The following is a 26922-nucleotide window of genomic DNA, read 5'->3' on the forward strand; positions in this document are numbered from 1 at the left end:
TTTCTTCAAGACTAGTCTCAACGTCATTTTCACCTAATGTAATTTTGGGAGTGGGTTCAAGAATAGTACCTCTTACAAATCCCCACAAACCTTGACCCTTGATGAATGTCTCCAAGTGTCCCGCCCAAATGTTATAGTTGCTTCCTTCAAGTTTGAATGGCGGAATGAAGTTGGAGTTGCTTGTATTGTGCGGAAAAAATTCACCCATGATGAATCCAAAGAAAAAAAGGAACCACCAATCACGAAAGAAAGAAGGCACGCTTTACGAGGCAGCTCACCAATGCACGGTTGATCATACACCAAGTTTTGATACCATGTAAAGAGTCTTTCACACAATCAAGTCTACAAACAACTTGACAAAACATACATTCACCCAATATGGTAAACCAAAATAGCATACAAAATGCTCCACAACACAAACATAAGAATAGTGCATAAATGCACTTGAATCTGAATATGTAAGAGGTAAAACCCTCTACCTTTGTATATTAATTACAATGGGCAGCATGCCCTTATTTATAGAGAGGTTACATGAGAGGAGCTATTAAAATAGCTGTTGGGATACTCCCAACAGCTCTAATTAGAGCTGTTGGGCTACTCCCAACAGCTCTAATTAGAGCCGTTGGGAGTAGCCCAACAACTCTATTCAAACAGTCAACATTTTGACTGTTTCACAGAACCTGACAAAAAAGGCTGTTGGCTATGTCACACGGACTCGGCTAAAGGGTTGCCGCACCCGCGTCGACACGCACGAACTCGGGTGCGGACTCGGGTGCGGCTTTGGACTCGGCCCGGACTCGGTCAACTCCGAGTCGGACTCGGTCAACGAGTCCGGGCCGAGTCCGACCACATTTTGGACTCGGTCAACTTTGACCGAGTCCAAAATTGTCCAGTTCGAGTTTTAAATTTTGTTTTGGATCCGGGTCGGGTCGGGTCCAAACCCGACCCAGATCCAAATTTTTTTTGGCAGCCGAACCCTAAAAGGGGTTTATCGACAGGGAGAGGGGCTTACCCTCTCGATTTTGCCTCTCCCCCTCAGCCCCTGCAACTTTCTCCTGCAACCACGCCGGCGATCCGAACTCCGGCGACAGGCAGCCACCGGTTCCCCCTCCGTCAGGTATGTCGACCCTGCTCGTAGCCTCCCTCCCTGCACCCTCTGCTCGCAGAGGAGGGGCTCGGCCCCCCTTCCTGCACCCTCTGCTCGCAGGGGAGGGGCTCGGCCCCTCCCTGCACCCTCTGCTCGCAGGGGAGGGGCTCGACCCCTCCCTGCACCCTCTGCTCGCAGAGGAGGGGCTCGGCCCCTCCCTGCACCCTCTGCTCGCAGAGGAGGGGCTCGGCCCCCCTCCCTGCACCCTTTGCACGCAGAAGAGGGGCTCGGCCCCCCTCCCTGCACCCTTTGCACGCAGGGGAGGGGCTCGGCCCCCCTCCCTGCACCCTCTGCTCGCAGGGGAGGGGCTCGGCCCCTCCCTGCACCCTCTGCTCGCAGGGGAGGGGCTCGGCCCCCCTCCCTGCACCCTCGGTTCGCAGGGGAGGGGATCGGCCCCCCTCCCTGCACCCTCTGCTCGCAGGGGAGGGGCTCGGCCCCTCCCTGCACCCTCTGCTCGCAGGGGAGGGGCTCGGCCCCCCTCCCTGCACCATCTGCTCGCAGAGGAGGGGCTCGGCCCCCCTCCCTGCACCATCTGCTCGCAGGAGAGGGGCTCGGCCCCCCTCCCTGCACCCTCGGCTCGCAGGGGAGGGGCTCGGCCCCTCCCTGCACCCTCTGCTCGCAGGGAAGGGGCTCGGCCCCTCCCTGCACCCTCTGCTCGCAGGGGAGGGGCTCGGCCCCTCCCTGCACCATCTGCTCGCAGAGGAGGGGCTCGGCCCCCCTCCCTGCACCCTTTGCACGCAGAAGAGGGGCTCGGCCCCCCTCCCTGCACCCTCTGCTCGCAGGGGAGGGGCTCAGCCCCTCCCTGCACCCTCTGCTCGCAGAAGAGGGGCTCGGCCCCTCCAATATTCCCTGTTTTATTAACTTTATTTTATTTACTTATTTAATTATTTTCTTTTCAGTTTTCACTTTTCAGATATAATGGCGAGTTCTAGCGGTAGTGTCAATACATTTGGTTCAAGTTCTAACCCTGAATTAGATGTTTCTCAACCACTTTGGAGGCTTGTGACAAAAGGGATAAAAGCTAGTAGTGGTGGTGGTGGGAATGTGCAGTTTCATTGTAATCTATGTAAGACTGTTTTCACAGGTTCTTATACGCGTGTGAAAGCACATCTTTTGCATATTCGTGGTCAAGGAATTAGGGCATGTTCTGGGGTTGACAAAGACATGTTAAAGCAATTAAAAAAAGAACAAGAGGAAGCTGAAAAGAAGAAAATTGCAGAGATGAAAAGCGATTCGATTAATTTGTCATTTCCTACTGCTAGTGATACACAAGAAGAGCTTTTAAAGAAAAGAAAGATGGAAAGCAATAAAACAATACAAGCGTCATTCAAAAACATGGCAAGAGCAGAAATTGCTAAAAAGATTGGTCGATTCTTTTACTCAAGCTCAATTCCTTTTAATGTAGCTAGAAGTCCATACTGGAAAGATATGATTACATCTTTGGCTAATTGCAATTTGAGTGGTTATGTGCCTCCTAGTTCAGAAAAACTAAGAACAGTCATTCTTGCAAAGGAAAAAAATAGAATTGAAGACTTGCTAGAGACCCAAAAATTTGCATGGAAACGACATGGAGTGTCGATTGTTTCTGATGGGTGGACTGATATACAAAGGCGACCACTGATAAACTTCATTGCTTACTCACTAAATGGGCCAATCTTTTTGAAGACTGTTGATGCATCTGGAGAGTATAAAGATGCTGAATATTTAAAGAGATTATTTGTTGAAGTGATAAAAGAAGTGGGTGAAGAAAGTGTGGTGCAAATCATTACTGACAATGTTCCAGTTTGCAGTCGTGCAGGAATGAATTTGGCAAGTGAAGATACATATTCACATATTTTTTGGACTCCTTGTGCAGCACACAGTTTAAATTTGGCACTTAAGAGTATATGCAATCCATCAAAAGATGATGCACATGCACATGAAATGTGCTTATGGATTGAGGAAATAGAGCATGATGTTCGAAATATTAGAAATTTTGTTGTAAACCATCATCATGCCCTTTCTATATTTAATAGGCATTCTGATCTCAAGTTACTGAAAGTTGCTGAAACTCGTTTTGCTTCTCTAATTGTTATGATAAAAAGAATTAAGCAACTCAAGAATGCATTGATGATGATGGTGGCTGATCAAGATTGGGATTTTTATCGTACTGAAGATGATGTCAAGGCTCAAGCTATCAAAAAATGCATCTGTGATGATTTTTGGTGGGATAAAATTACATATTTTGTTGAATTTACAGAGCCTATTTGGGAAATGCTGAGAGAAGTTGACAGAGATGTACCCATGCTTCATAGAATTTATGAAATGTGGGACAATATGATTGAAAAAGTTCAAAGTATCATTTTTAAACATGAGAAGAAAGATATTGCACTTGATGATTCAGAATTTTACAATCATGTACATTCAGTTTTAGTGAGAAGATGGGATAAAAGCAATACACCTTTGCATTTCATGGCACACTCTCTCAATCCAAAATACTATGCAAAAAAATGGTTGACAGCAGGTGTTGGTCGTGTTTCTCCAAATGAAGATCCTGAGATATCAAGAAATAAAATGATATATTTGGGAAGAGTTTTTAATGATCCTCACATGTTTAAGGTTGTAAATAGTGAGTTTGGCAAGTTTTCTACTGGAAGATTTGATTCTTTAGCAGCACTTGTGGCAAGGGACGAGGAAGATCCCCTTAATTGGTGGGCAACATATGGATCAGAGACACCAAATCTGTAACGTCTTGCAATGAAGTTGTTATCCCAACCTGCTACATCATCTTGTTGTGAAAGAAATTGGAGTACATATGCTCAAATTCACAACATTAAAAGAAACAAACTCACTAGTAAAAGAGCAGAGGATTTGGTATATGTTCACTCAAATCTACGATTAATTTCTCGCCGCACCAAAGAAGAGTATAGGTACTTTTTTTTCTTTGTATTCAAAGTTTGTATTTAAATATTTCATATTTGTATTCAAAGTTTTAAGTTAGATACTAATATAGTGATTTTTTGATGCAGTTGTGGACCATCCAAGAATTGGGATGTAAATCCAGAAGATTTTGACTTGGAGGGAGAACATAATTTACATACTCTCAACATGGACTACCTCGATCCTGTTCTTCCTTCTAATTCAGACGATGAGGCAGATTTATGATAAGTTTTGTTGTTTATCAAACTCACAAGCTTCTTTATGTGTTATATTTTGGTAAGTTTGTGTTGTTAAGAATTGTTTTTTTTTTGCTTTAAAATTTAAATCTTTATGTGTTAATTTATTGTTATATATATAATTATAATATTTAAAATATATATTTATAATATATATTTTTTAATATATATATATATATATATATATATATATATATATATATATATATATATATATATATATATATATATATATATATAGCCGAGTCCCCGTGTCCAAATTTTTTGGAATTGCGCCGCACCCGTGTCGCACCCGCACCCGCACCCGCACCCATGTGACATAGGCTGTTGGCTGTTTTGACAGTCCAACTGCTCTAGTCAATTATGACTGTTTGACAAAAAGACAAAAAATAAGAAAGAAATAAAATTACAAAAATAAATAAATAAAAAAGTATTACAAGAATATAAGTATATACTTTAAATATATAGTTATATACATATATATATACATATACATACTCTTGTATTACGAAAAGTATGTATATATATATATATAAATATATATATATATATATATTCAAGTATATACATAGATTCCTCATTTTGCATGCAGAAGATCTACTGTGAAGAAGGATTTAAGCCTGTTCGAGACATGCAGAGTAGACTGAATCCCAACATAAAGGAAGTGGTTAAGAAAGAGGTGGTCAAGTGGTTAGATGCAGGAATAATTTACCCCATCTCAAATAGTCAATGGGTGAGTCCAATTCAGGTGGTCCTTAAGAAGTCTGGACTCACAGTGGTTAAGAATGAGAGGGGGGAGAGTATTCCTATGAGGACCATGACAGGGTGGCGAGTCAGCATAGACTATAGGAAGTTGAACGCGACAACGCAGAAGGACAATTTTTCATTGCCATTCATTGACCAGATCCTTGAGAAACTCACTGGGCAGCGCTAGTTCTGTTTTCTGGATGACTATTCAGGATACAATCAAGTAGCAGTGCACTCTGATGACCAAGAGAAGACGACATTCACGTCCCTATGACACTTTTGCTTTCAGGCATATGCCGTTCGAGCTTTGCAATGCCTCGACTACATTTCAACGGTGCATGATGACAATCTTTTCTAATATGGTGGATGATGCTATGGAGATCTTCATGGACGATTTTTCATAGTATGGCTCTTCTTTTGATGATTGTCTTCATAAATTGACCAGGGTGCTCAAACATTGTACGGAGACAAACCTTGTTCTCAGTTGGGAAAATAGCCACTTTATGGTCCAAGAGGAGATTGTGCTCGGGCCTATTGTGTCCACGAGAGGGATTGAGGTGGACCGAGCCAAGGTGGAGTCGATTTCACGATTGACCCCACCTACTACTGTCAAGTAGATGCGTTCTTTCTTAGGGTGTGCGGCTTTTATCGACGGTTTATTAAAGATTTTAGCAAAATTTTTAGACCGTTGTGTGCTTTATTGGCCAAAGAGCAGCCCTTTAATTTTGATAAGGAGTGCAGGAAGGCATTTGAGACACTCAAAGATGCATTGACCACTGCACCAATTTTGAGGTATTCGGATTGGACGCTCTCATTTGAGATCATGTGCAATGCGTCCGATTGCGCCATAGGAGCCATTTTAGGGCAGCGGATTGATGGGGAGCCCTATGTGATCTACTATGCGAGCAAGACTCTTTCTGATGCTCAAATGAATTATACCACGATGGAAAAAGAGCTACGCGTTGTAGTTTTTGCATTAAGCAAGTTTAAGTCCTATTTACTTGGTTCCAAGGTAGTTGTCTATTCTGATCATGCAACATTGAAATATCTGCTGAGCAAGAAAGACACCAAACTTAGGCTCATTCGATGGTGGGTCTTGCTATTACAGGAGTTCGATCTTGAGATTCGAGACAAGAAGGGTAACGAGAATGTAGTAGCCGACCATCTTTCGAGGTTGATTGTGGATTCCGATTTGGATCAAAGACTTGAAAAAGAGTGTTTAGGGTGTGGATCTCATACCAGACCCGGGTCCATTTATGTACAGTTTTCATAGTATAACTTTGTATATCTTTTTTATTTATTTCGGGTATGGATATTATACCAGACCTGGACCCAATGTACACTCAAACCTATTAATATATACTTTAGGTCACGATTTCTTTTTACAAAAATCGTGACAGCCACACCTCCTTTACTTCCTCTATTCCCTTTCTCTTTTCTCTACAGGTTCCAGAGCAGGTTCTCACATGGTATCAGAGCGAAGATCCGTGTAGGGTTGAAGAGGCTTCCGAAAGGTGCGATCGACCGATCGCAGGTTTGAGGTCTCCTCTTTCTCTTATCTTCTACTCTTTCTCAGTTTCCTTTACTTCTTTCTACCTCTCGTTTCTCCGTCTTTCTAATTCTTCTCTGGTGAATTCATATCCATGTGTGTTTGATATTCACGTGAATCATTCTTCACGGAAATCTTGTGCACCTAAAAAAAAGGGAAAAATAAATTCTGTTTCACGTGAATCGCTGAAATCGATCGATTCATCCATTCACGTGAAACCCCGATTCTTTTCACGTGAAACCATGATTCTTCTTTCCTCGGGATCACATCTTATCTGTGTAAAAAAAAAAGGGAAGTTCTGATTCACGTGAAACAACAAGCTGATTCACGTGAAACTGAAACGACCCACGATCTCTTGCATCCTCTCTGCGTCAGATCTGAGATATCAAGTTATTTTTGCTAATCGTATTGGCTGTGTAACTGCGTCAGATCTGAGATATCTGATTCTGACACGATCTCTCTGATCCTTTTAAGTGTCTCCTCTTGCCATCCTCTTGCTGTTACGGTCGATATTCGCATTGGTCTATCTGAAAATGCTTTTAGATTAACATTTTTATTATGTTAATCTCAAATCTCATAAAAGAGTAAGGGAAAACTTATGTCTGATTCACTTTTTTAATCTGACCTCTTATCGTCAACTTTAAGGTTTCTTAGTTAAAAAAGAAAAAAGAAAAAAAAGGAGGGCGATCTGCAAACTTCCCTGGCAGAAGACTGAGCTCTTTGTGAACACTCTTGTTAAATTTCCTTCCTCCATGGATTCTTATTCTTCTCGATCGAGTCTCTCTTCGAGCTTTCTTAATCAACTCGTTTCCGAAAAATTAAACACCTCAAACTTCTTGATTTGGAAGAGACAAATCATATCTTTTATAAGGAGCCAAGGTCTCTTAGGCCACCTGGACGGAACCACTCCAGTCCCACTAGAATTTGTTACGAGAGAAGAGAAAGATGATAAAGGGGCAAGTTCAATTGTGTATGTCAAAAATGCAGAATACCTCAATTGGAAAAGGAAAGATCAATCAGTAGTTGCTTACATCACTTCTACCTTGTCTCAAGAGGTTCTTGTTGCAAGCCCTGACAATTGTACAACCCTGCAACTTTGGGAGAAATTGGTTCAGACGTATTCACAAGTTTCACAGGCAAGGAGGGTTTTTCTCAAGAGGAAATTTCAGCTCCTAAAAAAAGATTCCATGACCATCTTGGAATATCTCAACAAGATGAAGACTATCACATACCAACTTGCGGTTATAGGATGTGTTGTGAGTGACAGCAATATGGTGCAACAAACTCTGAGTGGATTGGGACACGACTATAACATGATCGTCATTTCACTATTGTGCCTGCCTACTCTTCCTACTTTTGATGAGTTGCGAGCTAAATTGATTCAGTATGAAATGACCTTGAAGGGATTTTCTGAAGAAACACATGCTCATTCAAATTTTCAAGCAGTTCTTGTCACAGGAGTGACTTATGGTCGAGGACGAGGGCGCGGAGGACAAGGGCGAAATGGACACGGAGGACGTGGATTGCTTCCCACTCCAAATATCACTCAGGGGCAAAGGTCCATCCCCACTTGCTTCCTTTGTAACAAAAGGGGACATATCGAGGCGAATTGTTGGCACAACCCTGAAAATAAAGGAAAGGCTCCACAGACAGAACAAAAAGGAAAACCCACTAATATCAGAGACAATGGAGAGATTAGAGATCTGTTGATATCTGCCCCGTCGGAATTGAAATTAAAGCAGAATGATCAAGACACATGGTTCGTTGACTCAGGGGCAACAACGCACGTGACTGGCAATGCATGTAAACTTTCTAACCCTATCCTTTATTTTGGCAAAAGTAAAATTGTCACTGGAGATGGATCCTCCCATCCTGTTTCTCATGTTGGAAAATCTGTCATTCCCATGTCACATTCTACTCTTGAACTTACTGATGTCCTCTATGCTCCAAATATCAAGAAAAATATTGTCTCTGTTTCTAAGCTTGTTGATGACAATTATGCTTCAGTCGAATTTACTTCCTTCTTTGTGCAGGTCAAGGACCTTCGCACGAGGGAAACATTCGCTTAAGGAAAGAGACGAGGCAATATGTATGTCTTTGAAGAAGCTCCATGTCATTCCGTCCGCCCTATTCATTCGGATTCAAAGTCTTCATTAGAGTCGTGTTCCTTTTCTTCAACAAATGTTTTTAGTATTTCTAAATGTAATAAGCCTTCCTTATGATATAGTCGATTAAGACATTGTGGGAGTCATTTTATTGAGAAACTTGTTTCTAATAATCTCATTCCAAAAGAAAGTCTCAATGTGGATGAGAAAAGCCAGAAGTGTTCCCGTTGTTTTTTATGCAAAAGTCATGTATTGCCTTTCCATTCTATTAATAAGAGAGCTTCAAAGCCTTTTGTGGTAATATGTTCTGATGTATGGGGACCTGCCCCAGTTGTCTCTGGATCTGGGAGCATATACTACTTAATCTTTGTTGATAGCTACTTTCGATACACCTGGATATACTTCATAAAAAATAAATCAGAAGTTTTCCTTTTGTTTTGAAACTTTCTTTCCTTGGTAAGACATCAATTCTATGAGGCCATCCAATTCTTCCAATGTGATGGAGGTGGGGAGTTCTCATCTAGTGACTTTATTTCTTTTCTTCAAATTAATGGGATATGAAGAAGGGTGTCCTGCCCTCACACCCCTCAACAAAATGGGATTGATGAGCGAAAACACAGACATATTGTTGAAAACGCCATGAGTATGCTTCACGATAGTAACCTTTCCATTAATCTGTGGACAAAAGCTTTTCACTCTGCCGTGCATGTGATCAATAGATTGCCTATGGTTGTTCTAGAAAATAAATCTCCCTATTACTGTCTTTTTGGAGCTTATCCTAGTTATCATGATTTGCGTGTCTTTGGATGTGTTATGTGCATATTGATCGATCTCTAAGAAACAAGTTTCAGGACAAGGCTCAGAAGTGCAGATTTGTGGGATATGCCGACGACTACAAAGGATATAGGTGTTACGATCTTGTCAACAGACACATCAGAATCTCAAGAAATGTCATATTTGATGAACATAATTTTGATCACAAAGCTGGCACATTGGATATGTTCTCTACCACCACCGAATTTTATTATCCTTGGCTGAATTTAGAACTTTTTGCTAGTTCCAATGAAGTCTGCTCTCCAGATTGTGGGCAATATGAAGAAGAAATGTATGAGAACATTGGCACTTCGGGATTACAAAATGGGGAAAAAATACCACCCGTACCGGGCAGATACAAGGGCATTTGCTATACTAGACAGAGAACGACAACGCCAGATCTTTCAACACCTACCTCCTCACATACTTTTGAGGCCAGAAGATCCAATCGCATGCGGCACCCCATTGATAGGTGGGTCAGTTATAACAACTTCTCCTTGGACTTTCAACTCTTCTTAACTGCCCTGAATAAGGAAAATGAACCTATCATGTATTATCAAGCAACTACTTCTACTTAATGGGTAGAAGCCATGAATGATGAAATGCAAGCATTACATGAATGTGGTACCTGTGAAATTGTCCCCAGACCAACAACAACAACAACAACAACAACTACGCCTTCATCCCAAAACAATTGGGGTCAGCGATATGAACCAAAAAAAGAAATTCATTTTGGGTCTTCCACATGAATCCTTTTCCTCCAATCATTTCTATCCAATGCCATGTCCTCGGAGAGGTTCAAAGCATTCATATCCTTTCCTATCATCTCCATCCAAGTCTTCCTAGGCCTACCCCGACCTCTTTTAACTAATATATTTTCCCATTTCTCCAACCTTCTAATTGGAGCATCATTAGGCCTTCGCCGAATATGTCCAAACCACCGTAAACGATTCTCTCGCATCTTATTTTCAATGGGTGCAACACCTACCTTCTTACGTATCTCCTCGTTCCGAATCTTATCTTTTATTGTATTTCCACACATCCATCTAAGCATCCGCATCTCAGCTACACTCATTTTTTGAATATGATGTCTCTTGGCAGCCCAACATTCCGTACCTTATAGTAAAGCGGGCCTAATAGTCGTCCTATAAAACTTTCCCTTCAACCGCAATGGCATTCTACGATCGCACAACACTCCAGTTGCACTTTTCCATTTCATCCACCCAACCTTTATCCTATGATTTACATCTCCATCAATTTCTCCATACTTTTGAATGATGGATCCCAAATATTTGAAATAATCATTCACCAATATTTCTTGCTCACCAAGCTTCACTACACTCCCATCACTACTTCGTTGCTTACTAAACCGACATTCCATATATTCAGTCTTACTCTTACTCAACTTAAAACCTCTAGCTTCCAATGTCTGTCTCCATAATTCTAACTTAGCATTAACCCCAGCTCTAGACTCATCAATCAAAACAATATCATCAGCAAACAACACACACCACGGTACATTTTCTTGAATTGATCTCGTAAGTTCATCCATCACTATCGCAAATAGAAAAGGGCTTAAAGCAGATCCTTGATGTAACCCAACCGTTATCGGAAAATTGGTTGTCACCCCTCCACAAGTGCGAACATATCAGAGATGTTAAAAATCTATTAGGACAGAGATTCAAAATGAAAGATCTCGAAGCCTTGCGCTATTTTCTTGGCGTAGAAGTCGATAGCCAGGCTCATGGCTTGACCCTCACTCAGCACAAGTATACGATAGATGTTCTCAGCAAGTCAGGTATGAAAAACTGCAAACCTTTAGCAACTCCTAGTGTGCTCCACCAAAAATTAAGTGCTCATGATGGAGACCTGTATGAGGATCCCACCAGGTACCGCAACCTAATAAGAATGTTGTAGTATCTCACATTTACTCGACCTGATATTGTTTATTCAGTCAATCAAGTGTCTCAATTTATGCACGCACCACATACTGGACATATGGAGGCGGTTAAGAGGATCCTCCGATATCTGAAAGGGACCATTGGAGATGGGTTGATATATTCTCCACAGTCGTCTGGTAAGAATGTGCGTGAACTTACTGTATACTGCGATGCAGACTGGGCAGGAGATCTTGATGAGCGAAGGTCTACGTCAGGATATTGTGTTTTTATTGGGAGAAACCTAGTCTCTTGGAGTAGTAGAAAACAAAAGGCTGTTGCTAGATCGAGCACTGAAGCTGAGTATAGATCCATGGCTGCTGCTACTGCTGAAGTCACATGGGTCAAGCATTTACTAACTGAAGTAGGACAAGCGATCTCTCCGTCTACCTTGCTGTGTGACAATCAAAGTGCTCTCAATATGTCATTCAATCCCGTACACCACAGTCACGCTAAGCATATTGAGATCGACCAACATTTTGTGAGACAAAAGGTGGACGAAAAAGAGATTGAGCCCGAATTTGTTAATACTGAAAGACAAGTTGTAGACATTTTTTACCAAGGGTTTGACAAAAGATCGCTTTTGGATGCTTAAAGGCAAGTTGTTCATGGTTCAGAACCATGATCAACTTGAGAGGGGGTGAAAAAGAGTGTTTAGGGTCTGAATCTCATACCAGACCCGGGTCCATTTATGTACAATTTTCATAGTATAACTTTGTATATCTTTTTTTTTTTATTTCGGGTCTAGATATTATACCAGACCCAGACCCAATGTACACTCAAACCTATTAATATATACTTTAGGTCACGATTTCTTTTTACAGAAATCGTGACAACCGCACCTCCTTTACTTCCTCTATTCCCTTTCTCTTTTCTCCACAGGTTCCAGAGCAGGTTCTCACAAGACTAATCAACGATTCTTTCCCGGACGATTAGATTATGGCAGTAGGGTCTTCGTAATTGCCTTGGTTTGCTAATATTATGAACTATTTGGTGACCAGACAACTACTTGTGTAATGGGGCAAGAACGAGAGAGATCGATTCTTAGCGTAGGTCAAACACTATTTCTGGGATGAACTAGAGTTGTTCAAGTATTGTGCTGACCAAGTGATAAGGAGATGCGTCCCGAAGTAAGAGTATGAGTCTATTCTCAATTTTTGTCATTCCCTGGCTCGTCGAGGGCATTTTAGTAGCAGGAAGACTGCAACCAAGGTTCTGTAGTCTGGATTTTATTGGCCTATCCCGCACAAGGATGCTCATGAGTTTTGTAAGCATTGTATTCGTTGCCAACCGTCAGGGAACATATCCAAGAGGGACATGATGCCCTTGCTTCCCATACTTGTGGTGCAGATTTTTGATGTTTGGGGCATTAATTTTATGGGCTCGTTCTCGCCATCGTTCGAAAATGTCTATATTCTTGTGGCGGTTGATTATGTTTTCAAGTGGGTCGATGTCGTGCCAACCAAGACTAATGATCATAAAGTGGTGCTTAAGTTCATTGAGCACAATATCTTTAGTCAGTTTGGTGTGTCACAGGCGATGATTAGTGACGGTGGCAAGCGCTTCAAGAATGTGCATGTTGCTTCTTTTCTGAGAGGATACTCTGTGCACCACAAGTTCGCCGCTCCTTATCATCCTTAGAGTAGTGGACAAGTAGAGATTTCAAATAGGGAGATTAAGAGGATTCTTGAGAAGACTGTTAGGCCAGACATAAGGATTGGTCTCAATGTCTTGATGATGCATTGTGGGCCCCTATCGAACTGCCTTTAAGACCCCTATTGGCATGCCACGTTATCGTTTAGTATTTGGGAAAACATGTCACCTCCCTGTCGAGTTGGAACATAGGACCTACTGGGCAATCAAGAAGTTCAATTTTGATATAACCCAGGCGGACAAGGAGCGGCGATTGCAGTTGAGTGAACTTGATGAGCTTAGAAATGATGCATACTAAGGTGCGAAGATCTATAAAGCTCAAACCAAGGCATTTCATGATAAACACATTGTTAGAAATTTTTTCGAGCCCGGGCAGAAAGTGTGGGTATTCAACTCTCTTCTTCAGCTCTTTCCAGGGAAGCTCAGATCGAGGTGGGATAGACTGTATGTGGTGCATGAGATTTTTTCGCATGGTGCAGTGACTTTATGCAATCTTCACACATGAGGTACTTTCAAGGTCAACGGGCAAAGACTCAAGCCCTACATTTCAGATGGCTTGCAGGCAGGAGAGTGCGAGGTCTTGGATCTCGCTGAGGAGTGGGATTTGAGCAGAAATCTTGTACCATAATCCTAGATTAGGAGTAGAATTAGATTGTTTTATTTTTTTTTCATTTTTAATAAAATGTCATGCATTAATGCTTTGATCTTCTGTGCTTTTAGTGTTTATGAGTTGCAGGTTACAGTACAACATTGAACCTTGAAGGGAGCATTTTAAACGCCAAGCCAGCAGGAAATCGTGCATCTGCGTGTGAATGGTGGTGGTGCACGAACGAGGCAAGAGGTAGCTCATCAGGTTCTGCACAGAAACAGGTTGTATCTTTACTTTCTCCCGTATTTCTTTTATATTTCTTAGGTGTGCATGAACATTGCATTATTGCATCATAGTATGTCACTGAGGACAATGTCATTTAGGCATGGGGGAGGGTATGAGATGCACCAATTTTTTTCTGTCCATGTATCTATTTTTGGTAAAAATTCATGAAATTAGGCTTCATGTATCTGTTTTTGGTAAAAATTCATGAAATTAGGCTTTTAAGAAACAAGTTTTAACATTACATGAATGTTTTTTACATGATCTGACATTTTAGAGGATTTTTAAGCCCCATGTAGATTTTTTTTTCTGAAACCAATCTAGGAGTGGTTATGTATGTGGATTTCAAAGGAAAGAAAGGTATGTGAATGTTAGAGTTCATTTTGAATTGCACGTATGAATATGCACTGACCTGTTTTGAAAAACTAAGCAGTGAAATAAAAAGAAAAGAAAGAAAAGAAGCACACACTTAGTTTGTTTTGAGTTTTTTAGTTGTTCCTTAGTAGCTGGGTTGAGGCACAAGGTGAAGTGTCCGTGCTCACGCAAATAGGGCATTAGGGGGAGGGTTAAACTTCTTGTCTAGTCGACACTTGTGGCCTATTGGGTTCGAGCAAGTAAGCCCGATGGGTGTTCTACATCTGATGCCCTAAAGTCGAGTGGTTTGGGAGCCACCAGCCCAATACTCGTTACATGGACACATTAGAAAGCCTAAGAGGTGTAGTCATTGCACACGACAGTAAGAAAACTATGCATAGCTATGAAAATATAGGGCTTAGTGACTCGATTCATTAAGTCTGAGGGATACATTATATCTAGTGCCCTAAGGTCGTTTGGTCTGGTAGTCACTGACCCAAAGCTCACTACAAGGGTCACGGAAGCTTGAAAATTGACGTAGTGCTCTGAATAAGTGAAAAAAAGAAAAAAAGAAAAGAAAAAAAGAAAAGAAAAAAAAGAGCTTAATGAAAATTCATTGCCTAGAAAGAATTGTGAAAACTGTGCAGAAACATACATGTGAAGATAGATGGGTTATAATATGAATGTGCTTGACTTTGAGGGAAAAACATAAATAATTGCAAACGATAAAAAAGCTAAAAAAGTTGTTCGAAACGCGAGGGCTAAGGTATATAAGGAGGTTTATGACAAGTTGGATACCAAAGAAGGTGAGAAGGATATTTATAGGCTTGCAAAGATGAGAGATAGGAAATCGAAGGATTTGGGTATGGTTAGATGTATCAAAGATGAAACACAAAGGGTTTTAGTCAAATATGAGGAGATTAAGGAGAGATGGAAAGATTATTTTGATAAGCTATTTAATGATAGTCATGCTCAAGATCTTGGAGACTTCTCCATTCCTTTTCATGAGATAAATCGTGACTTCATGCGCAAGATTCAAAAGAAAGAAATTGCAGAGGCTTTGAAGAAAATGAAATCAAGAAGGGCAGTTGGCCCAGATGGTATACCTATCGAGGCTTGGAAATGCTTGGGAGAGAAAGGTTTAGAATGGTTGACAAATCTTTTTAACTTGATTTGGCGAACAAATAAGATGCCTAATGAGTGGAGGAAGAGTACTTTGGTGCCTTTATATAAGAATAAGGGTGATATACAAGATTGCACAAACTATCGTGGTATAAAACTCATGAGTCATACTATGAAACTTTGGGAGAGGGTGATTGAGTCTAGGTTGAGGAAGGTTGTCATGATATCAGAGAATCAATTTGGTTTTATGCCTGGAAGATCAACTATGGAAGCTATACATCTTCTTAGACAACTTATTGAAAGATATAGAGAGATGAACAAAGATTTGCATATGGTTTTTATTGATTTAGAGAAGGCATACGATAGAGTACCTAGGGACGTTCTCTGGTGGACAATGATGAAGAAAGGTGTTTCTCTCAAGTACATTAGTATAATTAAAGATATGTATGAAGGAGTAGTAACCAATGTCCGCACTTGTGGAGGGGTGACAACCAATTTTCCGATAACGGTTGGGTTACATCAAGGATCTGCTTTAAGCCCTTTCCTATTTGCGATAGTGATGGATGAACTTACGAGATCAATTCAAGAAAATGTACCGTGGTGTGTGTTGTTTGCTGATGATATTGTTTTGATTGATGAGTCTAGAGCTGGGGTTAATGCTAAGTTAGAATTATGGAGACAGACATTGGAAGCTAGAGGTTTTAAGTTGAGTAAGAGTAAGACTGAATATATGGAATGTCGGTTTAGTAAGCAACGAAGTAGTGATGGGAGTGTAGTGAAGCTTGGTGAGCAAGATATACCGGTGAATGATTATTTCAAATATTTGGGATCCATCATTCAAAAGTATGGAGAAATTGATGGAGACGTAAATCATAGGATAAAGGTTGGGTGGATGAAATGGAAAAGTGCTACTGGAGTGCTGTGCGATCGTAGAATGCCATTGCGGTTGAAGGGAAAGTTTTATAGGACGACTATTAGACCCGCTTTACTATATGGTACGGAATGTTGGGCTGCCAAGAGACATCATATTCAAAAAATGAGTGTAGCTGAGATGCGGATGCTTAGATGGATGTGTGGAAATACAATAAAAGATAAGATTCGGAACGAAGAGATACGTAAGAAGGTAGGTGTTGCACCCATTGAAAATAAGATGCGAGAGAATCGTTTACGGTGGTTTGGACATATTCGGCGAAGGCCTAATGATGCTCCAGTTAGAAGGTTGGAGAAATGGGAAAATATATTAGTTAAAAGAGGTCGGGGTAGGCCTAGTTAGACTTGGATGGAGATGATAGGAAAGGATATGAATGCTTTGAACCTCACCGAGGACATGGCGTTGGATAGAAATGATTGGAGGAAAAGGATTCATGTGGAAGACCCAAAATGAATTTCTTTTTGGTTCATATCGCTGACCCCAATTGTTTTGGGATGAAGGCGTAGTTGTTGTTGTTGTTGTTGTTGATAGAAAGGTAGACAAATTTTTTACTGCTATGGAGGCGTGTTAGACTCTAAGCATGATTATGAGAATGTGATTGCATGAAATATATGTTCAAACTAGCTTCTTAATTGCCTAATGCCTTTTGAAAAGATTCTATACTTATGCATGACAAAGATGTTTGTGGGTAGCATCACTGTAAACCCTCCTCACGAGACTACTCTCGTCCATTGGGGTAACCCAGGAGTTAAAAGGTCTTGTTGCATATGCAAAATGCAATCGTGATTCATACGAAAGTGTTCGTGATTCCTACGAAAGTGAGTTGGGCTAGTTAGAACTTGTATATTTATTGCTTTTGATTTCATGCATTGTTATTTCTAGTTTCCTAGCATGTGGAGTTAGACGTAGATTAGAATTAGTTTGCTCGGGGACTAGCAAACAAGCAGGCATGCGCGCATTTGATAATGCATGAGATGCATAGTATTTTATCACAAATTCATGCATTTATATTTGATTTTATGGCTTTCATACCCGTGTTTATGATGTTTGAGGTGCAAAGAGGCTTCAGTTCAAATTTCATGCAAAACTTAGTCAAAACGAGGGAGATAGAGTGACTTCAAGGTAATTGGATCGGTTTTTGATGAGATCTAGATCCAGATCCGACCCAAAGATTCCACCATGGACCTTGAATCAGATCCAAGTCCAAATCTACCTAAGAACCCAAGATCCAAAGTGAAAGAAAAGACCAAACCACTCTCAAAAGTGGTGCTTAGAATACTTTTATAGTTTAGGTGGTGTTTTGAAAATAGTTTTAACATAAGACGTTTTAGGAATTGTTTTAAAATATTTTGTTTAAAAGAAGGGTTGCAGCAACCCTATCAGCCTTTCGGCCATCCTTGGGAAACTTGCCCCTCTCTTCAACCTTCTTTTCTACTTCTCCTTCTCTTTTTCTTCTTCTCCTTCTCTTCCTTCCATCGTTTTCTTCTTCCTTGTCTCTTCCACCTCCATCGTTTTTTCTTCGTGTTTGGTGTGTGCGTCGCTGTTTTCTTTTTGTTGTTCTCTTCAGGAACATCGTCTTGGAGCAAGAACTCGGATGTGGTGCAACTGTACCACTTACCTTCCCCATTGGGGGCTGAGACTCCTTTTCTAGCAACTGCCAACATCTCTTTTCTGCTCCACCGTTCTTCCCCTTCGACAATTCCACTCTGGGACGTGTTTCAGCAAGAGGGCTTCGAAGTTGCATCAAAGAGAACGTGGGTACGTGGTTCCAAGTATTGCGGGCCACTCTCTTCTTCCTAGAAATCGTCAGACAACCCAGGTGAGTCTTCTCATCCACTTCTTGTAGTTATGTATAGATTTAGATACTTTCATTGAGTCTTAGGATTTTAGTTTGTTCGTTTGCATTGTAGTTTAGGTTGTAGTTTTAATTTCAATTAGTCTTCCTCTATTTTGCATCCTAGAATAGGTTTATTTAGTTGCAGTTTTCTTTTGTAGCATTTGATTTTTTTTTGCATAATCGGCACCTAAGGTGAAGACCGTAGGGCTGGCCATGGGCACCTATTTAGCCGTGAGGGCTGGTTAGGTGGTTCTCGACCAAACCGTGGTCCTCGAACCCAGTTTAGGTTAGTTTAGAATTAGTTTATTGTTGATTCTAGGTTGGAGTAATTAGATTTGTTATTGTTTGTAGTTAGTTTTCTTTTTTTTGTTTATGTTGACCGTTAGTTTTCTTTTTTTTATGTTGACCGTTAGTATAATCTCATTGTTTTTGTTTTAGTTTTTGAGTAGTGTTCAATTAGATAGATTATTATTGCTCATTTGATTATTAATTGATTTTCTTTCGGTTGCCCTCGAATTTAGTTAGAATTAATTTGTGTGAGTTTTTAACTGTTAGTGCCCACAAACTTTTTTGTTATTTTAATAATAGTCTTGTTAGTATACATATAGTTGTATAATATGTTTTGCAGGTATTTTCTCTTAGAGGTTGCTTCTTTGGAGAGAGAGATATCTATCATTACCTCTTTACTTGAGCCCAAAAGAGAGGTAGTCCCGAGCTTAGTTTAGGATTTGCTTTCATTTCAGTTGTGTTTACTTTTATTGCATTGTAATTACAAAGATAGTGTAATTCTTTTATTTTCTTTTGACATATTAATAAAGTGAGGTTTTTAAGTGAAATATTGTTCCTTATTCTCCGTTCCCTGAGGAGACGATCCGACTTGCCACCCTACACGAGTGCAAGGACAAGTTTTAAATTTATTATTTGGTGTGCAATTCTTGTTTTAAAAATAACCGTTTGCAAAATCGCACCAGGCATCAAAACGAAACATCAAAACTAAAAGGCTATTTCTATCTTCTTATTTATATTTGGATTTGATTGCTTATTTCGACTCTGATTTGGGGGGGTGGCAATCCTTACGCTAGAATCTGAACTACTTGTTATTATGTTTTCTTAGGGGATTCTGCATGTGTAAGGTGTTGCTATCATCGATTGAAACTGAATTGGGCATTGGCAACTACAACCATTGAAATTGTGTGGCTAAGAACTCTTTTGAAGGATATGGAAGTTAATATCTTGGAACCATTAAAGTTGTGTTGTGACAATAAAAGTACTATTTATAGAGCAAGCAATGACACCATCTATAAGCGGACAAAGCATATAGAGATGGATTGCCACTATGTTCTTGAAGAGATTCTGAGAGGAACTATTGAGCTGCACTATGTGACATCAGGATACCAAATTGCAAACTTCTTGACCAAAGTATTGCCTTCACCTTGTTTTCTTTTTCTCCTTAACAAACTTTTGGTGATTATACCTTAAGTTTGGGGAGCCTTTTATATATATATATATAAAATATCTTAGAATATATTTTAAGTTTCATATGTATTTTTCTTTTCTTTTCTGTTTTTGTATTTTAGTTATGCTCATTAGGTTTTTTTTTTGTCTTTTGGTTCTAGCCATTGGCTAGCTAACAACTAGCTCCTCTAGCCGTCAGATAGCTTTTAACAGCTAGTTGAGCTCTCTCTTTGCCCTCTCCTGTATGTATACATGTGTTATTATTCCCTTTTCTTGTGTCTGTTGAGTATTTTATTCTTAATATATATATTTTTGTCTTCTTGCGCCCTTTGTGGCTTGTGATTGTGTTCAGCTAGTGCTTTTGTGTGAGCCCTTGGTGGCTAACCTATTAGTGGTATTGTGTTTTTGTACTCTTGGAGACATCTCATTACATAGGGGACATCCCCAAGGTTGATTATCAGAAAGAGGGGGGTGGAAAAAAAAAACTTAACCAAAGAGTCAGAGATACATAGTCGACCCCTGCTCTTGAGGCACATGTAATTTTATATTCTTATGTTTATTCAAATGTCTGATTATTTTATTCTGTTAGCACAAAATTTGTGGGATGATGGTGGCTTCTTGTTTCAGAATGTTATATTTCTTGTGCATTGAACAGCCCTTAGCATTCCTTCCCCTGTGTGGAGAAACCGATATTGAGCAGGGCCTTACCATGCCTCATATTTTCCCACCTTACCCACCTGTGACTACATACAAATGCTCTGTGGATCTCCCCATCATGGTTAAATCCTTGTTGTCCAAACAAGCATGGTTAAATCCTTTAGTTTCTCTTGTACCAGTGCCTACTATGCGCCTAGTCTGTTTGAATAGAGCTTCTTATGTTTTGATTTTTGGCGACATGGTCTGCTCCTCCAGACTTCAAATTCTAGTTAATCCCAAAAATATAGATCTTTGATTCTTTTTTAATGGAGTTAGTGATAGACGGAGATATGCTGTTGCTAAAGACTGGGCAAAATTATGACCTCACGAATCTCTGGGTGTTCTAGGGAAAACTGCTTGTATTTTCTTGACCAACTATTTCTTTTGAATGAGTTGGATTAGGGCCATTGGGGGCACTGGATAGAAATATAGGCCAATATTCAGAGTTGATGGACCAAACTCTTAGGAGCAAAAACAACTACAAGAGTAGCCATGATGTCTTCTAAGGAAATTCTGATGATTGATCAACGGCGCTTTGAATTGTTGGTTATATACGAGAATGTTTAATGTTTATAAGTCATATTAGTTTCACACCTAATAAAGTTTATTGTTGTCCCTTTCAACAGCAATAGCTATTGAAGATGGAGTATAGAACCTTCTTGCGTGATCCTCGAGTCATGGAGATGGACCTTTGCCCAAGTAGTAGTCATCTGCATTCTCAGTACCACATTTTTCCAGGTATTGTTGCTCCCAGATCCAGATCCAACCCAATGGACATTTTCTCCATTAATGTGTCATGGTATCTGAATTGTTCATACGATATTGTGGCAGGCAGTTCTAGCAATCCTGTTGAGAATGAGACTGCTGGTTGGAACCTCTTTCATGGATCAAGTTCGTCTTTGGGTTCTAATCATCTTCCTATAATAAGTTCCAATCCTGAATTACCAGTCTACAGGGCTGGAGTGCTATGTGGCCCTTTCTTACCTCCATCAGTGAGAGGGAGAAATCCATTTTTACAAGATTACCATCAAGCACCCTTTTCTACTAATGCTTATGGTATTAATTTGAATGAGTATCACAACAGTCATGTGATGAGTAATGGAAGGAGGCCATTCAAAAGAAAGAGCTCAGTCTGTCTTGTCCATGAGACAAGCAACACAATGGGATATCAATCTCATGGTAATTCCTCGCTGCTCCCTATTTATGTTCGTACCCAACCCTTGGAGGGGTCAACATCTGGGTTCCAATATGGTCCATGGGATGCTGCTTATAGAGTCCGAGCTTCAAATTCTGGTGGCAGGAACGTGAGAAGGCGTTCTGCTGGCTCGCTGTATCCAGACTTTAGTCTTGATGACTTATCAGGTAGCTCTAGGCACCACTCCTATTTGGCAGGGCGTCCTCTGGACCAGCTAGCTGGTGGGTATTTTGGTGATATTGGTAGGACTGCAAGTATGCGAGGCTTGAGCCAGACTCTTGGCCCCTACCGGAGGATATCAGTTCCTGGTTAGCTTCATTGTTGCTGTGATCTGCTAGTTTCTTTTTTCCCTTTGTTTCTAATCTCATTACAAGTATGTGTTTTGCATATCTGCAGATGACATTAGCTTAGATCGTGAAGGGCATGTTCTTCCTGCCATATTGAGTAATGGTAGTCAGGCCGCAGAGCTAAACGAGCCTGATTATGTTTTTAACAGGAATTTTGTTGTCCCTCGGCAAAATCCACACGCTGCATCGCTCGAATCCACTAGAAGCGGACATAGGGGATTCTTGCAAGGGCATGTGCTTACTCAAAGACCAGTTTCAAACTATCAATTCCAGCAGCATGCAGGAACTGGTGCAAACGCAATGCAAGACAGTTCACGATCTGGAGAGGAACCTTATGTGTCAACTTCTCGATTTCCGAGACAATTATCCTCTGTTGGTGAGCGTAGCAGCGATAGATTGCATCGGATGACTAGTAGGATTTCTTTTGGGAGATCTGAGCAAATAATTGACGAGACAAATGCAAATGCTAGGTTGTTTTCTGAGGTTGGTCAAACTTCCTGCATTCTGTTGATTGTATCTGCCGAATGATGCCTTGCTTGGAAAGGCATGCCAATAGAATCTATACATGGCTGATTTTGCTTATGATTATGTCATTAAATGCATGTCATGTCCCATTAGAGAATATAGGTTCCAATTCCACAAAATATGAGGTAAGTGGATTCCTAGGAAACATATCCCTCTTTTTATGTGGAAATGGATGCTATGCATCAAGACAATATTCTCGACTCCATGGATGTTATTGCAGTTACATGAACCAAACATGGTAGTGTAGTTTTTATGCTTCCAACAAAATTGTTTTCGCCATTTGTTACAAGACAAGATTAGACTGAGAGATTATTTTACTCAGGGTGTAATGATGCTGGACCGTTCCTCCTATCATGGATCTGACAACTTTGTTGATCATCATAGGGACATGCGCTTGGACGTAGATAACATGGGTTATGAGGTAATAGAGCGTTTTTCCTTCTTTGACTTTGTTGAAAGCTAGGCTTCCCCCTCCCCGACCCCTCTTTGTGGAATTTTTAAGAGCTCTCTTGGCGCAGGAACTGCTAGCTCTTGAGGAGCACATTGGTGATGTCAGCACTGGGTTAACTGAAGAGATCATTTATAGCCGTCTAAAGCAGAAAACTTATGTTATCTCGGAAGAGGTCAAAGAAAAGTTGGAAGTGGATGAGGGCTGCATAATTTGTCAGGTTAGTCTACTTGGCTATCTGAACTTTTACAAGGATCTGTTTTCTTTCTATAGTTTGCATCTCACGGAGCTGGTGAACCACGAATAAGCAGTAGGGGGTTTAATCTGGTCTTAGAACTGCTGACTGGCCGCGATTATTTGACGAGTGTGCTGTCTCTCATTTGTATCTGGTTCTGAACTTCCACCCCATGTTATGTGCAGGAAAAGTATAATAACAAAGATGAGCTTGGAACGCTGGACTGTGGGCATGATTACCATCTTGACTGCATCAAGCAGTGGCTGCTGCTGAAGAATGTCTGCCCCATCTGCAAGGCGACTGCACTTGAAGATAGACCAGATCGGTGACGGTTTATATTTCATTTTATCCCCTTCACTTTTATGGTTGTGGTTTCTACAATTAAATGCTGGGGAGCATGATGCAAGCACATTGTTCCCCAATTTCTCTGCCGTGTAAATAATACTTTGCGTGTTATTCTCCATTTGAAAAGAATAAAGCTGAAAGCAACACTCCTGTATAGTTTGGCAGTTGTTAATGTTAACTCGTTGCCTTATAATCTTCAAACTTGGATCTATTCCTCTCCTCTGTGTATGATTGAACGGTTAACATGCTCAGTGGCAAGACTGTGCGCTGTCAAGGTGCAAGATTACTTTTCAGTGGAATAACCGCAGTTTTTTTTTTGGATAGTCAAATGAAAATTCCCTCCCATCACTGACTGCACATTGACTGGCCTCCTGTTGGTAAAACCCTTGAGGTACCCCCTGCTCACCGGGGAGTACACCCAGCTTCAACCTTGCCGCAAGGGATGCTGCCCATGAGTTTTGAACAACTTGATGTTCACAAGTTGCCCCTAGATTTTGCATAGAGAAAGCTCAACTAAAGCCAACCAATCCCTTCCCTTCCTGCCTTTGATGACCCGGGACATAAACTGTGTTTGTACCGTACATCGCCAACTTGGGAAGCACAGGCTTCAAACCAACGGATGGATGGGGCACAAGTAGTGTCCAGCCTAAAAGCTTGGTTTTAGGGCCGTTGGAGGGCTTCAGATTAAAGGATTTGACTTGGATTTTAGGTTCCTGAGTTTTTCGTTTTTTTGAGATGTTCTTGCGGTTTTAGAAGCATTGGGAATTGTTTGTGTGTTGAATTTAATGGTTTCAACTGTCAGTGAAAAGCCCCAAGGAGTTTGGCACAGTGGCTGTCAGTGTTCCATTCCCATGAGGGATAAGCCCTTGTTCAGCCAAAGCCTAGCGACTTCCTGGGGTCAAGGTGTGTGCTATGGATTTACGCTGTCAGCATGAATAGGCCCCTGATTTCAAGGGTGGCTTTTCTGTCTTTCATAAAAAAAAACTGTTTAGAGTGAAAATCACAATAAGATTATAAATTCGATTGGTGAAAATTTATTGAACATGAAAATCACATTGAAATTGTAAGGTCAATTTATCACAAATTTTCATATATTGCACAGAATGTTGCTTTTGTTGCTATATTTTCAAAAGTTATACAAGGCCAACAAATGGAATCCTAGGGTCTGTGGCACATGCTGCGGGCTTTAGTAATTACTGACCGTTAACCACAAGGAAAGAAAAAACTTTTGGAAATCTAGAGCTGTCTGGGAGTGCTGGAATGCCAAATGAACTCTCTCTACAGTCTCTGGCAGTTGCTGTGGGCTTTAGTTACCGCTGACCGCTAACTAAATGAAAAGAAGACTTTTGGAAATCTCGAGCTGTTGAGTGTTGAAATGTCACCTGTCGAAAGAATAGGCAAGCAGTGAATGGTATTTGATTACTTCTCCCTGAAAACATCTGCTAATCATTAAATTAATCGGCTTATACAATTTACATTAGAGAGTAGCTCCCTTGTTAGGCTACCATTTACCATCACAATGCAAATACCATGTGATATAAGGTATTAATGCAAAAATGGTAAAGAGTTGTAAAAAACAGTACGGACAATGACATAGATGACACTAAATTTTGGCACAATACCATATATGGTAGCAAACCAGAGAAACATAGTCAATTTACCAAAAAAATATAACAAAAATGACCAACTTACCTAGAAATTATGACGGACATGATCAATGTTACTTTATTTACAGTTTTGTCCCTTGTCATGGCACTTGTCTTTTTCAGGTGACAAGATACATGGTGTCTGATTTTCTCAGGCGTTAACCTACATGAAAATTTATTTTTAAGATTACAACTTAGGAAAGTGGGTGTCTAAGTTTTCAGGCGATAAAAGGGCAAAATTGCTAATAAAAATATCAAATAGTCAAATTTATTATTATTTTTAATTCACGGCCAATTTTGTCATCATGCCCAATAGCTAATGCCATTTACGTTTTTGTCTAAAAAAAACAGCCATTTTAATGTACAAGATTTTCTTTAAGTCCTTCCCTGCATGATCATATTTTTGTGGAAGAAACTTTTCAGTCAGCTAAAACGCCCTTGTGGACCCAAGGGGATGGCATAGTGGGATGGGGCTTAGGCTGTTTGACGGACAGCGTAGGTTCAAATCCCATGGGCATCACCCCGGTGCATAAGCCGAAGCTTGGCAACTCCCTGGGGTTGAGGGGTAAGTCCTCGGAGTTTTACGCTGACAGGACAACGACCACCGACCGTAAGTACAACAGGCTGATACAGCAGGGCAAGGTCTTTGCACCTGGGGTGGTTTCTTCGAGTAAAAATAAAAAACATAAACTGACCCGATAATTTGACCTGATTCCCTAAAAACCGTAAATTTTGCAAAGATCTGACATCATTAGGATACTTTTACCCTTCACAACTATGAATTTAGGTATTTTTGCGATAAAATTGTACCGCCCATGGAATATGTCCACCCCCATTAAATCCAGAATCATAAGTTTTTTTACGTGAATTTAAACTTCACAAACTCACATAAATTTATTTGTGAAATCTCAGTAAAACTGAAACCACCAAAATCGTAAATATCTCTTTCACATATATTTTATAAAATCATAAAAATATATGTGCAACTCTAAATTCACAAATATCATACCTTTTTTTGCATATACTTCCTAAAATCACATAAATTTATAGACAAAACTGCACTTACCACAAAATTTACAAATATCTTACTTATTTGCATATACGACACAATATCCCATAAATTTATAACACTGTTCTATTTTGCGAAACCCCATTAAATTCGCAAATATCTTATTCGCATATAATACACATTCTCGCATGATATAATTTGCAAATCACCTTATATCACAAATATCATACTTAATTATTTGCGAAATCATGACACACATGTAATATTCTTTATTTGCTATAAAATATTTTCTCGAATCACATATAAACCCACTCTAATCCCCCAACCTAATTATTTTAAGGTAATCTAAGATTTTTTTTTTTACTTTTTATCCCCAACAAGTGGTCCCCAACATGCTTCTCTTCCGTCAATTATTTTTGTTACATATTTTCAGTAACTATTTTCGACAACCATTCATTGGAGGCATTTCGTCGTTGCTGAACCATCAACGTGTTTTTTGGTAAGCACAATGTGCCATTTTGTTTAATGGCTAAATCAAAACACTGTTTCATTTTGTTTAACGGTTGAATAAAACATTATTTCCATTTTGTTTAAAGGCTGAATCAAACACTATTCTATTTTGTTTAACGGCTAAATGAATGAAACAATGTTCACTTTTATTTTTTTTAAATGCTTTTTGAAACACAAATATGTTGTTTATTTTTTACAATGCTTGTTCAATATTCCCTGTATTGTTATTGTAGAAAAATTTAGGAACCACATTCATTACAGAAAATGTGTCTGACATTTTTGACAAAAAA

General features: G+C 40.1%; 1 protein-coding gene across 6 annotated transcripts in view; it reads left to right on the forward strand.

The window, feature by feature from the left end:
* Nucleotides 1-23668, forward strand: part of LOC149833650 (putative E3 ubiquitin-protein ligase ZFP1) — a 61468-nt gene extending 37800 nt beyond the window's left edge. For 4 of the 6 annotated variants that reach the window (XM_090010926.1, XM_090010921.1, XM_090010925.1 and 1 more), the window contains 6 exons: nt 20999-21110; nt 21204-21875; nt 21964-22397; nt 22762-22860; nt 22958-23107; nt 23308-23668. In XM_090010926.1, the coding sequence (XP_089867052.1) occupies nt 21014-21110; nt 21204-21875; nt 21964-22397; nt 22762-22860; nt 22958-23107; nt 23308-23451 (1596 nt within the window). In that variant the 5' untranslated portion in view covers nt 20999-21013 and the 3' untranslated portion in view covers nt 23452-23668. Of the gene's footprint in view, nt 1-16065; nt 18926-20998; nt 21111-21203; nt 21876-21963; nt 22398-22761; nt 23108-23307 lie in introns of those variants that run through there. The other 2 variants (XM_090010924.1, XM_090010927.1) reach the window with 2 other exon arrangements.
* The last annotated feature ends 3254 nt before the right edge of the window (nt 23669-26922 follow it).

This window comes from Nuphar pumila, chromosome 6, assembly GCF_984573655.1.
Source record: "Nuphar pumila chromosome 6, dmNupPumi1.hap1.1, whole genome shotgun sequence".
In the NCBI taxonomy this organism is placed as follows: domain Eukaryota; kingdom Viridiplantae; phylum Streptophyta; class Magnoliopsida; order Nymphaeales; family Nymphaeaceae; genus Nuphar; species Nuphar pumila.